Source organism: Aquarana catesbeiana, linkage group LG06 (assembly GCF_042186555.1).
Source record: "Aquarana catesbeiana isolate 2022-GZ linkage group LG06, ASM4218655v1, whole genome shotgun sequence".
Classification (NCBI taxonomy): domain Eukaryota; kingdom Metazoa; phylum Chordata; class Amphibia; order Anura; family Ranidae; genus Aquarana; species Aquarana catesbeiana.
Window position 1 is genome coordinate 51433521 of NC_133329.1, and position 13642 is coordinate 51447162.

At 41.9% G+C, this 13642-nt stretch overlaps 1 protein-coding gene across 1 annotated transcript; it reads left to right on the forward strand.

Moving 5' to 3' along the window:
* Positions 1–1636: 1636 nt before the first annotated feature.
* LOC141148397 (up-regulator of cell proliferation-like) lies at positions 1637–8709 on the forward strand. Its single transcript, XM_073635861.1, has one exon. The coding sequence runs from the start codon at positions 1637–1639 to the stop codon at positions 6290–6292; it is 4656 nt and encodes a 1551-aa protein (XP_073491962.1). The 3' UTR covers positions 6293–8709.
* Positions 8710–13642: the final 4933 nt, after the last annotated feature.

The following is a 13642-nucleotide window of genomic DNA, read 5'->3' on the forward strand; positions in this document are numbered from 1 at the left end:
TGTAAAAAAAAGCGCTTCAGCAGCGCAGCAATAGATAAAAGACTCTCGTGTTCAGTAGAATTAGTCTGTTCGCGTCCGAACAGCTGTTAGCATGAGATGGCAGCGGGGGACGTCGGCCGTGAAGCTCCGCCCCCGACCGCTCTGGCCGTGGAAGTAAGCAAAATGGCACCGCCGGGCCTCACATCCCGACTGCTCTGGAGGTCGGGATGTGAGGCCCGGCGGTGCCATTTTGCTTACTCCCACGCTGCTGCTGAAGCTTCATGTCCTGTTTCCTCTTCTTGGACATAATCGTGTGTCTGGGGTGAAGTCTACGGGTGTTTGCTGTGTGATCCGGTGTCCTGGAGTGTTGCTGCGGGCCGTTCTGTCTTCTGCACAACTGGAGCAGCTCCTTCAAGCATCCATCACGGTCCATGGCAAGCTCTGCCCCCAGTTGATTGCAATTTAAATGGAAGAAATGGAAATTGGATTGTATATAATTTCTCTACCTGTGCAAAGGTTATTATATATTTATAGGGGCTGCACGTTGTGAAGGGGATACCTTATGTGTGTGAAAATTTCTGATGAACTGCGCACCCTATATACGCATACATTTTAAATGAAACCATAACAATATTGTGAGCAACCACTAGATGTCTCCAGTGGATAAACATAAATTAACGTGAAATCTTTTAGGCCCCTTTCACACGGGACGGATCCGTGTTGATCCGCCCCGTGAACATCCGCTGCTCAGCGGGGATCGCTCCGCTTTCCCCAGCTGAGCTGGCGGATGACAGGGCGGGACCCGCACACTGTACAGGGACCGCCCTGTCAGATCTCCGCTCTCCCCTATCAGTCCGTGTTCCTCCGATCCGCTCTGCAGACGGATAGAAAAATAGGATTTTCTTCCGTCCGCAGAATCGGACGAGAACGGAGCCGGACGACATCGGGTGTTTGCGGATGTACATCCGCTGACACCCGCTATCCCATAGGGATGCATGTATGTCCGTATTTCATCCGAAAACGGATGGATGAAATACGGACATACTGTCCGCATGTGTGAAAGGGGCCTTACAATATTCACTCTAAAGTGCATAAGTGCAAACAGTGCTTTGGGAGTCTGTCTACCGAATCGTTGCAGCCTCCATTGAGACCATCCACTGTATGTAACTCCTGTAATGGAAGTCATGTAGTTCCGGTGAGTAGGCTGTGTGACAGATGTTGGTGGAGGAAGACCCATAGTCACTTTGTCACTGGATAAGGCAACTTATGCACCATTGGAATTCCTTTGATGGAAGTTCATGGACACTACACTTTTATATGATTGATTTTTTGGACACTTTATTTTTTCTTTTCATACCCATTGGAGATATCTGGGGGTAGCCACATGTATTTGTTTGCACTTATGCACTTTAGAGTGAATATTGTAAAAGATTTCACATGTTAATTTATGTCTATCCACTGGAGACATCTAGTGGTTGCTCACGATATTGTTATTTTTGCATTTAAAGTTGATGTGTGTGTATATAGGGTGCGCGGTTGATCACAAATGATTTAGCAAGTGAATATAACATTAACATATAACATTAAACATTTCTTTTTTACAGAACTCTATACCAGCAAGACTAAAAAGACTACTTTTCATCAGCTTGCAGAAAAAATGTCAAAGATTTCAAAATTGACTCTGAGGGATATCCTGAGCATTGGTTTAGAGAACGTGCATGGCAAACCACCTAAAACTGTAGAGGATCTTCCCTTGAATTACTTGAAGAAACTCATGGCCCTAAATAGGACTGCAAGAGTAATTCTTCTTGAGAAAGATCAGTCTACTGGTGTTGATGTATACGATAATGATGATGATGATGACAACCTAATTAATGATGATTTAGTTCCAGATGATGATTCATCTAGTTCTGTTCACCCCCTGGATGTCCTGTGTGTCCTCCTGCATTGCTCAGACAGGTTTCTTCAACAAGAGATTGTAACCAAATTGTCAATGTGCCAGTTTGCTGTCCCTCTGCTGCTCCCTGCTGGTGACGGGTCATACTGCACCCTCATGGTTTGGGCAATGAGGGACATAGTGAAGAAATGGAGACCTCAGTCATTAGTGCACAGTAAAGGCTTTAGAGAAGAAAATGTGGTGAATACTTCCATGCCAATCGTGTCTTGTGTCAGATTAGGAAAAAACAAATTATCCAAATCTAAAATCCTTAACCAAGTTCTTAATCCAGATCAGCAACATAATAACTTCTTCATACATGGCAATATGAATGGAGGAAACATTAAGAGGGAAATATCTGATGGACTGGTAGAAGTTTCCTGGTATTTTCCCTGTGGTAAGTCTGATGTTTTCCCAGAACCCATTGCAGTGACCAACCTACGAGGAGACCTGGAGGCCAACTGGGACCAGTTCAAGTTTCTGACTAGAATTTCATCAGCTGTGTTTATATTTATTGCGGATATTTCTGAGAGGGAATTCAGACTTTTATCATCCTGCCCAACCACTGACACCCAGTATTACTTCATTGTTACTCAAAGTTCTAAAGAAACACTGAAGTACCTTCAAGAATTAATGCCAGTGCTAAAGTTCAAAAAAAAAAATGTGATAAAACATGCAGTCATGACAAATGAGGCAGCATTTGTAAAAAAACTACAAAGCAATATTATAGATTTCTTTAAAAGTAAGCTAAAAGAAAATACAATGAGAGACCTTGAAAAAGAAACTCATGGATTGAGCATCCAAGTGGATGAGAATATTTCTGAATGTCAGAAGGCCAGGGACCATGCCAGGAAAATTACAGAAGAAATAACAAATGTGTCTGACTACAAAAAGAACACTATGAAGTTACAGGGAGATCTCTGGAGACAGTTATCTGAAGTGGAAAAGGAACTTTGCAGAATGACAAAGCAAGATGGTAAAGACACACAACATTATCAAGATGAACTGATAAAGAAACGCATTTCACTACATGAGGAACAATATAACCATGATCTGCCCCATGGTTTAATGCTCTTTATTGATGCAATCACCCATTTGTCTGAGACTGAGAAACAATATTTTCTGAAATGGATGAAATTTGAACTTGATTCAATTGCTAGAAGTCACCTTTCTAATCTACAAGCTAAATACAAAGAAAAATGTAACAATGCCCTAATTAATAATCAAGAGCTCAAACAGATAGACCAGAAAATCTCTGACAGTTCTTTAGGCATTGAACATTTTCTACGTGAGATGGGCCAGTTTTATGAAGCTGAGTGTTCCATGTTTAAAGAAAGAAAAATAGATAAAAGACAATTTACTAGATTGCCAGGAATTGCTGCTGATCTCTTGCTGGATGGTTTCCCATTGGAGCTGATAGATGGAGATGCCTCCAACATTCCTCTATGGTGGATAACTGATGTTCTAAATGAGCTGAACACCAAAACAGGGGGAAAATGCAGAATGAGAGTAATCACTGTACTAGGGGTGCAGAGTACGGGGAAATCCACTCTTCTCAACACCATGTTTGGTCTGCAGTTCCCAGTGGCCAGTGGACGATGCACACGAGGAGCCTTCATGACTCTTATTAATGTGAAAGAGAACTTCCAGGAGGAGCTGGGCTGTGACTTCATCCTGATCATTGACACTGAGGGGTTGAAAGCTCCAGAGTTGGCTTCCTTGGAGGGCAGTTATGAACATGACAATGAACTGGCCACACTAGTGGTTGGGTTGAGTGATATCACCATCATCAATATGGCCATGGAAAATACAACAGAAATGAAGGATATTTTACAAATTGTGGTCCATGCTTTTCTTAGAATGAAAGAAGTAGGAAAGAGACCCAACTGCCAGTTTGTACATCAGAATGTGAGTGATGTGTCCGCTCATGACAAGAACATGAGAGACAGGAAGAAACTTCTGGAACAACTGAATGAAATGACAAAAGTAGCTGCAGAGATGGAAAATAAAAGTGAAATCAAAACTTTCAGTGATGTAATGAATTACAATCTGGAGAAAGACAACTGGTACATTCCTGGGCTCTGGCTCGGGGTCCCTCCAATGGCTCCAGTAAATTCTGGGTACAGTGAACATGTGTCTGAACTGAAAAAGTATTTATTAGAATTAATGACAAACAAAGAATCTCTGCACAGGCCTTTAACTATTCCTGAATTTATAACATGGATAGAAAGTTTATGGAAAGCTGTAAAACATGAGAAATTCATCTTCAGTTTTAGGAACAGTCTGGTGGCTGAAGCTTATAATAACCTGTCTATAAAATACTCACAGTGGGAATGGGAGTTCCGAAAAGCTGTCCATGATTGGCTGATCCGTGCAGAGACAAACATTAAGAATCAGACTGCAGAGAGTCTAAGTGATGAACTGTGTTTGGAATTTAAGAATGAGCTCAACAATTTGTTGATTAGTAATGAAAGTAAAGTATTGGAATTGCTGGAAAACTACTTTGACAATAAAAATGAAAATGTTCATCTAATAGAACGATACAAACAAGATTTTATTCTGAGCACAACATCCCTGAAGGATCAACTAAAAAGGAATTCTCTTGTGAAGTTGGATGAGGCTGTCTCAATTCAGAAAGGGAAATTCAAGATTCAGAATATGCAAAATAATACCCAGAAATTGATTGAGGACAAAATCACAGATCTCCTCAAGAGGTGCCGAGAGAAGAAAAAAAAGCTGAACAATGAAGAGTTAAAGAGAGAATTTGAGTTGATGTGGGAGAAGACACTGACTGATCTACAGATAGAGGAATTAAAAACACACAATGTCAGTAGATCTATGTTCCAGCAGCTAATGAATGACATGAGCAATAAAGGATCAGCTGTAAATGAACACTTACTGGGTGTGATGGACTTGGCAGATATCACACAGACTGATTTCAAGATGGATAAGAAATATATTGAGAGGGGTTGGATTACAAAACTGACAGATACCTTTAGGTCCAAAAATGAGCATTTTGACAAAATAAATGATTTTGCTCATTCTCTTATAGATTACTGTAAAAAATATATCAGAGGTAAGGTGGAAACTGGAGAGGACTATTGTGACAACTATTGCCAGGAATTACTTCATATGATTACAACAGAGATTTCTAAACAGTCCAGAAATCTTCATTTGTCCACAGAGTTTGAAGTGGATATCAAGCTTCACATTCTTAGAAAAGCTTCCAGAGAGTTTCAAGAGATGCATGAGAAATTCATTAGAGAGAATGATCCAAAAGTGCGTTTGGAGAAACTAAAGCCTGGATATTTAGAAACATTTATCAGCATATTTCAAGAGAAAGATATTTGTCAGACTAAAGCCAAAGAATTCTGTGAGCGATGCCTAAAACCAGCAATGATGGATCATGTTTTCCGCCATCTTGGGCAGGAAATAGTGGATGACATAGAAGGTAGTCCAGACAACAAGACATTCAGCAGTAGAACATTCTTTCAAGAGTTTTTAATGAAGGAGCTGCTGAAAGAAATGTCCTTCCAGAAATATGTCATCTATATGGGTTACTATGAGAAATATACAAAAGCCTGGATACTAAATTACATTGAAACATATGCAAAGCCCCAAATCCTAAAACCATTACAAGAAAACCTGCTCTCTTCACTGGACAAAAAGATAAATGGAGCTCTTACTGAGGACAACTCTCTTAAAAGATCGACAGTCTCAGATTTTCTGAAAAGTGTATGTGTGATACTAAAGGAAGAATTAGTGATCCCACAGAATGAGATGCAAGCGGTCACTTTCCAGAACACGGCTGATGTTGGACAATTTTCATCTGACATTCAGCTCTTCCTCCGAGATACAGAAACAGAAGTCTTATCAGAGCTGCAATCTATGGATATAAAGTCTGTACTCTCCAGGGTGACGGTGAAGCCTCAGGATGAATTGTTCAGGAAGGTTGTTGGCTGTGGGAAGCAATGTCCATTCTGTAAAGTCCCCTGTGAGGCCGGAGGTAATGAACACAAGGAGCACTTTGCTACCATCCACAGACCGCAAGGATTGGGAAGATACAGACGGAGTCATACTGAAATCTTAGTCACTAATATATGTAGTACATCTGTTGTATCTGATCGCACATTTCAATGTTCAGCCACAGAAGGGAAATGGCACCCATACAAAGAGTATCGTACCATTTATCCAGATTGGGCCATACAACCAGATCCCAGCATCGAGTCCTCAGATTACTGGAAATATATTTTTGTGATGTATAATAAGAAGTTTGCTGAAGAATACAAAGCAAAACCAGCAGAAATACCAGATGGCTGGAAATCCATCACAGAAGAAAAAGCTCTGCAAAGCTTAAAGAAAATGTTCAATAGCTAAAAAGAGAAGACAAACCAACAAACAACATGTAATTCTTCATCCAACTTATTATCTGCAAATCATTTTATTCTTTTCAAAAATAACCTTTTCATTGATTTTCTCTATTTGGAGAAACATTTAAAATATTTTCCTCACAATTATGGCCCCAGTAATCAGGGTGTGAACAGAATGTCTGATAATCCTCATTCCCCCGATGATATAATGGGCTCATTACTTCTCTCAGAAGATTCCAGAACATTCTAATTCATAGTACAGATGATTGTTGTGTCCATTGACTATGACATTCTTAGCACTGCACTGGGAATATTAACCACTTCAGCCCCGGGAAGATTTTACCCCCTTCCCGACCAGAGTATATTTTGCGATTCAGCACTGCGTCATTTTAACTGACGTGCGACGTTGTATCCAAACAAAATTGACGTCCTTTTTTCCCCCACAAATAGAGCTTTCTTTTGGTGGTATTTGATCACCTCTGCGGTTTTAATTTTTTGCGCTATAAATAAAAAAAGGGTGACAATTTTGAAAAAAACACAATATTTTGTACTTTTTGCTATGATAAATATCCCAAATTTTTTAAAAAAAACTATTTTTTTTCCTCAGTTTAGGCCGATATGTATTCTTCTACATATTTTTGGTAAAAAAAAACCAAAAAAACGCAATAAGCGTATATTGATTGGTTTGCGCAAAAGTTATAGTGTCTACAAAATAGGGGATAGATTTATGGCATTTTTATTAATTTTTTTTTTTTTTTTTTACTAGTATTGGCGGTGATCTGCGATTTTTTTTTTTTTTTTTTTTTATCGTGACTGCGACATTATGGCGGACACATCGGACAATTTTGACACTATTTTGGGACCGTTGGCATTTTATACAGCGATCAGAGCTACAAATAGCCATTGATTACTGTATAAATAACACTGGCAGGGATGGGGGTTAAACACTAGGGGGCGATCAAGGGGTTAAGTGTGTCCTAGGAAGTGATACACGGAGGGGCCTGAACAGATGAAAGCAGTGCATGTGCTAGAACCAATCCCCCTGCAGTACAGCCGGAGGGAGGGAGAGGAGGAGGAGCTCACAGCACCGCAGGGGGAGGCAGAAAAGGATCAGTGTCTGCAATAAGGCAGTACAGCCGGCCCTCTTGCTCAGCAGGTTCCCGGGCCCCCCTTTTGAACTGATGGGGCCGGGGTCCAGTACAGGAGGGCTGTACTGCCTTATCAGCAGCCCTTGTCATTGGGCCATTTCCTGTGCTGGACATTTTATTTTATTCAAAATACTGGATTTGGCCACTAGAAGGTGCTAAATATTTTCTCTCATAATTAGTGCCATCTAGTGGCCAAATACAGTGTTTTCCATTTTAAATCAATGGAAATATTAATCCAGCACATGAAATAGCCTAATAATAATTGTTTGTTTTGCCCCATTCACACAGAATGAATGGACATGAACTTTCCTAAGAAAACTTCTATGTGCATTTTGTAACCCTAAGTTTTTTTTTTTTTTTTTTTTTTTTAAATAAAAATGATTTTCGGTGTGTATATTCCATGTATAACCACATTGTATAGTCCTGATAATCTCAGTGATGTATTCTTCCTATTCTTACTTCATGTATAATTTGGATAAATGAATCCTTTCTCATCATCTTTTATTTTGTTATATTTCGGGATGATTATTTGGGTGTCGGGAATGATGATCGGGGGGTAAAGGGTTAGGGGTGGGTAAGGAAGTAAATGGTTCCATTAGATTATATTGTCTGTATAAAGCTGACCTATCATCAGATATACTTTTTATGTTAAGTGTATGATTGGTAATATTTACCCCTTCCAGGTAGTCATTACCTCTCCCAGAGATCACAGAACTCCCCTGACAATATCTTCATCTCCTTTTCACTTCAGACAGCGCCATCTTTGTTCAGGCATCACCCAGGGTCACCATCTACTGCCAGGGCTGAGATGTCGGCTCAGGGATGACAAAGTCAAATAAATCATTGTGCCTGTGCAGTTCTTGGCTGTGTTCACTAATCCTGACACAAATCGGCCTCTACTGCAGCCTCTCACCTTATGACTTGCTGCAATTTTATCATGTTGTGGTCCTATCACTGGGGGAGGGGAGACTGAGGAAATGCTGCCTCCTGCCTGCAGCAGACTGATGACATCATCTAAGCCTAGGCAAAGTTTCAAACAGATTTCAAGGATGAAGATGGGTTTTTAATGATAAAATGTGGAACTTTAAAATATAATGATGATGTTTACAGTGATATGTCAGTAATTCAGTCATCCAGCCTTATAAAGTTACTGAAATGATTGAGGATTGGGGTTTAGCCATTAGATTACTGTCTCAATTTTGGTGTGATAGCAAATTTTTGTCAATTGATTGTAATCAGAGGTGATGAGAACAAAAATAAACACTTTCTATACACAGCTTATGGTCTTGTGTTATATTTGAACCTCTTGCAGACCGGCCATTGTACATGTATGACCAGTCCCCTCCCCTATCATGTCATAATACCCTCTGAGAGCTCCTGTGCATTGGCAGACCTGTGATTGGACACAGCAGACCATAGGCAAAAGGTACAGAGCCAATGAGAGTGCCTCTGTGCCATGTGGTTGCTGTGATCAATCATTCCATCACAGAAAGTAAAAAAAAAAAGGCTGCAGTGAGCAGTCAGGTGTCACTTATTGGCTGGTTATCAGGAAGCTCTTGTACACCGATCGAAAAGAAATCTACCTTCACTGTCATTCACCCCTCTACAGTACATCAGATCCATCCTGTCTTTGATCTGATCTGTGTATTGAAGTAGAACTATTAGAAAACCTTTTTTTTTTCATTTTGGATAGAGTAAGATTGGGTTAAAATCCCATTGAGATTTTCCTTCGCTTCCTGTCCCATAACCAAACAGGAAGTGAGAGCAAAGCCTTCTAAAATTAGTTAATCCCTAGTAGTCACCGGGGCTATCAGAATGAGTGTCTCCATCGGAAGATTTCCCTGATATTCCTGTCCTGCAGACAACCCAAAATTTCAGATTTTCTTTTACTTTCACTTTCAGTGAAAATGGTAAACAGGAGTAATAGAGAGGAATCTTCCCAATAGGTACAAAGACAACAATAACAACCTGATAGGTGAGCCAATCCCTCTCCATTCTATTCAAAACAAAAAAAAGTTTATAGTTTTTTTGATTATACTTTAACCCCTCACCTCCCTTATCCTGAACATCTGTACATTAACCCCTTCACCTCCTCCTCCCTCTATAAACAGTGGGGACGGAAAGTATTCAGACCCCCTTAAATTTTTCTCTCTTTGTTATATGGCAGCCATTTGCTAAAATCATTTAAGTTCATTTTTTTCCTCATTAATGTACACACAGCACCCCATATTGACAGAAAAACACAGAACATTTTTTCAGATTTATTAAAGAAAAACCACATGGTCCTAAGCATTCAGACCCTTTGCTCAGTATTTAGTAGAAGCACCCTTTTGATCTAATACAGCCATGAGTCTTTTTGGGAAAGATGCAACAAGTTTTTCACACCTAGATTTGGGGATCCTCTGCCATTCCTCCTTGCAGATCCTCTCCAGTTCTGTCAGGTTGGATGGTAAACATTGGTGGACAGACATTTTTAGGTCTCTCCAGAGATGCTCAATTGGGTTTAAGTCAGGACTCTGGCTGGGCCATTCAATAACAGTCACAGAGTTGTTGTGAAGCCACTCCTTCGTTATTTTAGCTGTGTGCTTAGGGTCATTGTCTTGTTGGAAGGTAAACCTTTGGCCCAGTCTGAGGTCCTGAGCACTCTGGAGAAGGTTTTTGTCCAGGATATCCCTGTACTTGGCTGCATTCATCTTTCCCTCAATTGCAACCAGTCATCCTGTCCCTGCAGCTGAAAAACACCCCCACCATGCTTCACTGTTGGGACTGTATTGGACAGGTGATGAGCAGTGCCTGGTTTTCTCCACACATACCGCTTAGAAATAAGGCCAAAAAGTTCTATCTTGGTCTCATGAGACCAGAGAATCTTATTTCTCACCATCTTGGAGTCCTTCAGGTGTTTTTTAGCAAACTCCATGCGGGCTTTCATGTGTCTTGCACTGAGGAGAGGCTTCCGTTGGGCCACTCTGCCATAAAGCCCCGACTGGTGGAGGGCTGCAGTGATGGTTGACTTTCTACAACTTTCTCCCATCTCCCGACTGCATCTCTGGAGCTCAGCCACAGTGATCTTTGGGTTCTTCTTTATCTCTCTCACCAAGGCTCTTCTCCCCCGATAGCTCAGTTTGGCCGGACGGCAAGCTCTAGGAAGGGTTCTGGTCGTCCCAAACATCTTCCATTTAAGGATTATTGAGGCCACTGTGCTCTTAGGAACCTTAAGTGCAGCAGACTTTTTTTGTAACTTTTTCAGATCTGTGCCTTGCCACAATTCTGTCTCTGAGCTCTTTAGGCAGTTCCTTTGACCTCATGATTCTCATTTGCTCTGACATGCACTGTGAGCTGTAAGGTCTTATATAGACAGGTGTGTGGCTTTCCTAATCAAGTCCAATCAGTATAATCAAACACAGCTGGACTCAAATGAAGGTATAGAACCATTTCAAGGATGATCAGAAGAAATGGACAGCACCTGAGTTAAATATATGAGTGTCACAGCAAAGGGTCTGAATACTTAGGACCATGTGATATTTCAGTTTTTCTTTTTTAATAAATCTGCAAGAATGTCAACAATTCTGTGTTTTTCTGTCAATATGGGGTGCTGTGTGTACATTAATGAGTAAAAAAATGAACTTAAATGATTTTAGCAAATGGCTGCAATACTGATGGGCACCGATAGGCTGCACTGATGAACCCCTGATAGGCTGCATTGATGGACACTGATAAGTCAGCACTGATGGGCACTAATAGGCGGCACTGATAGGTGGCATTGGTGGGCACTGAGAGGTGGCACTGATGGTTGGCACTGAAGGGCATTTATAGGTGGCACTGAAGGGCACTAATAGGTGGCACTGATGGGTGGCAGTGATGGGCACTGATGGGTGGCAGTGATAGGCGACACTGATAGGCAGCACTGCTAGGTGGCACTGATGAGGCACTGATTGCTGGCACTTACTTACTGTGGGTACTGATTGGTGGGCACTGTGGGCACTGATTAGTGGCACTGGCAGGCAATACTGGTGGGCACATGAGGCTCTTCCTCTTCGGGACCGATGTCCCTGCAAACAGAAGCCGGTGATCGGCTTTTTTTCTCCTCACGCTGTCAGCGTGAGAAGAAAAAACAAAGATTACCTATCCTCTGTTTACATCATGTGATCAGCTGTCATTGGCGTGGTAAGGGGCCGGGATCGGAATCGGAATCCAGCTAGCACAAAATAAGCCACCCCCTGTCCATAATTAAGCACATCATCCAGCATGCTACAAAATTACAGATGGGACAAACACCCCCCGGTCCAGGGGGACAAAGAGCCTAACATGGGCAAAAGTTAGACAACAAATACCATTGCAGTCTATGGGAACTGACTTGTTAATTTTGCTAGTCCCCACTTGGCTGGCTTCTATTCTAGTTAATGGCCTTAAATTGGGTATGGGGGCCCAGGGCCCACCCTAAGGGGCAATTATCAATGTCACCAATTTGGACAACCCCCAAAAAAAAACAAGGAGAAGTGCCTTTGAAAATGCAAAATTGATGAAAAGCTAGTAACTTGGGGGGGGGGGGCTTACTCTGCCTGAAAAAAGGTGCATCTGTAGCATGTATCCAAAATGCTGCTGTAAAAGATGTACGGTTTTAGAGAAAAGTTAAAAATCTACATTGCAGCTGCAAGATTAAAAAAAAAAAAGAAGTAGCCTGCGCCCCCCCCCAACCCCCCCCCCCCCCCCCAGTACATACAACGTCATTTGGGTCTGTTAAGGCTTAAAAGGAGAACCCCGGGTGAAAAATCCCACCCAAACTAAAGTAAAAAAATATTGTGCCCCTCCCACACACTAACAAACCCCATAGCCAAACACACAGCAAGCCAGCCCATTAAAGGGGGTGGATGCTTGGGGGCAGGAGGGGCTTGGGCACCCCAAAAGTCAACCAGCTTGTTCCCATATTCAGGGGGACAAGGGCCTCTTCCACACAACCCTAGGCTGGGGTTGTGGGGGGCTGCAGACAGGGAGCTTTACAGAATGTGGAAAGCCCCTTTAAACTAGTGGGTAGAAGGTGCTTTGTGGTTGGTATTGGGCTGAGCCCAACATGCCCCAAAGGCAGCCACCTATGTTGAGTGGATGTGGCCTTGTATGGTTCAGGAGGGGTTGAGCGATCAATCTTCTTACCCCTCTCCTAGCTGGCCCTGTTGTATGCTCTGAAAAAGGATGTGGTTTGTATTGGTGAAGGCAGCTCACAGCCTTTGGATAATGGAATGGAGTGGGGAGTTCCCCTTTAAAAGCAAAAGTTAGCCAAAAGAAATCATAAGCATTAGAAGGGGGAGACGAGAGCATTGTAGAATGGAGTGTGGAGTTCCCCTTCAAAAGCTAGCGCAAGGAAATCATATGCATTAGAGGGGGAAGGTTAAATGCCCTTTTAGGAGGAGCTAGAGGAGCGAGAGTCTTTTTACCTAATTTTAAAAAGGTGCATGTCACATGTTGGCAACATAACATGCCAACATGACCTGTGTGCAAATATATTTAAAAAGAATACATAAAGGTGAACCAGCGTAAAAAATAAAAATTGACAAGTTTAGAGGTGCACCCGTTCAACCCACGCAATTGCATTTACGTTGCTTGACATTTACTAAGATTTTGGCTGTGCAGTGAACAAATGCATTTGGACGAGTGCAAGAGCCGCTTGCGCAGTGCTTACATTGATCTTGCGCAGTTCTAAACGTACTTGCAGGCACAGTAGGCTTGCTCTGAAAAAGTTACTTTCTCATTCTATTTTGGGCATATTTGTTACTTGGGCAGTTGTTACTAAACTTCCTCACATCACCTCACATCACCCCATAATATTGGCACCTCCATCTTCTGTTAATATTGAATTGAAGATGCCGTGCACCATGTCCATAGTGGCGCACACATATCATTCTCCCGTGCGCCAAGATCGCTATAGCAAGTGGGGATTAGCACTCTGTTACCGGCACTAATGTTTCATAAATATGAAAATGTGCATTGCGCCTCGCTGTGCGCTTCAACTCATGGCGCACGGCTTTCGTAAATCAGCCCCAAAGGGTGCCTGTGTGATCATTGACAAGCTGAAGGCTGGTTTCAGGACACTGAAAGGTCCAGTTTACCTTCAAAAGTGGAGGCTGGTGGTCAAAATTTTGCCTATGAATATGAAACTTGATGGTGCTGGAGGGAGGAAGATCATGGGGCATAAAGTCCCCAAAGAGCACAATGCA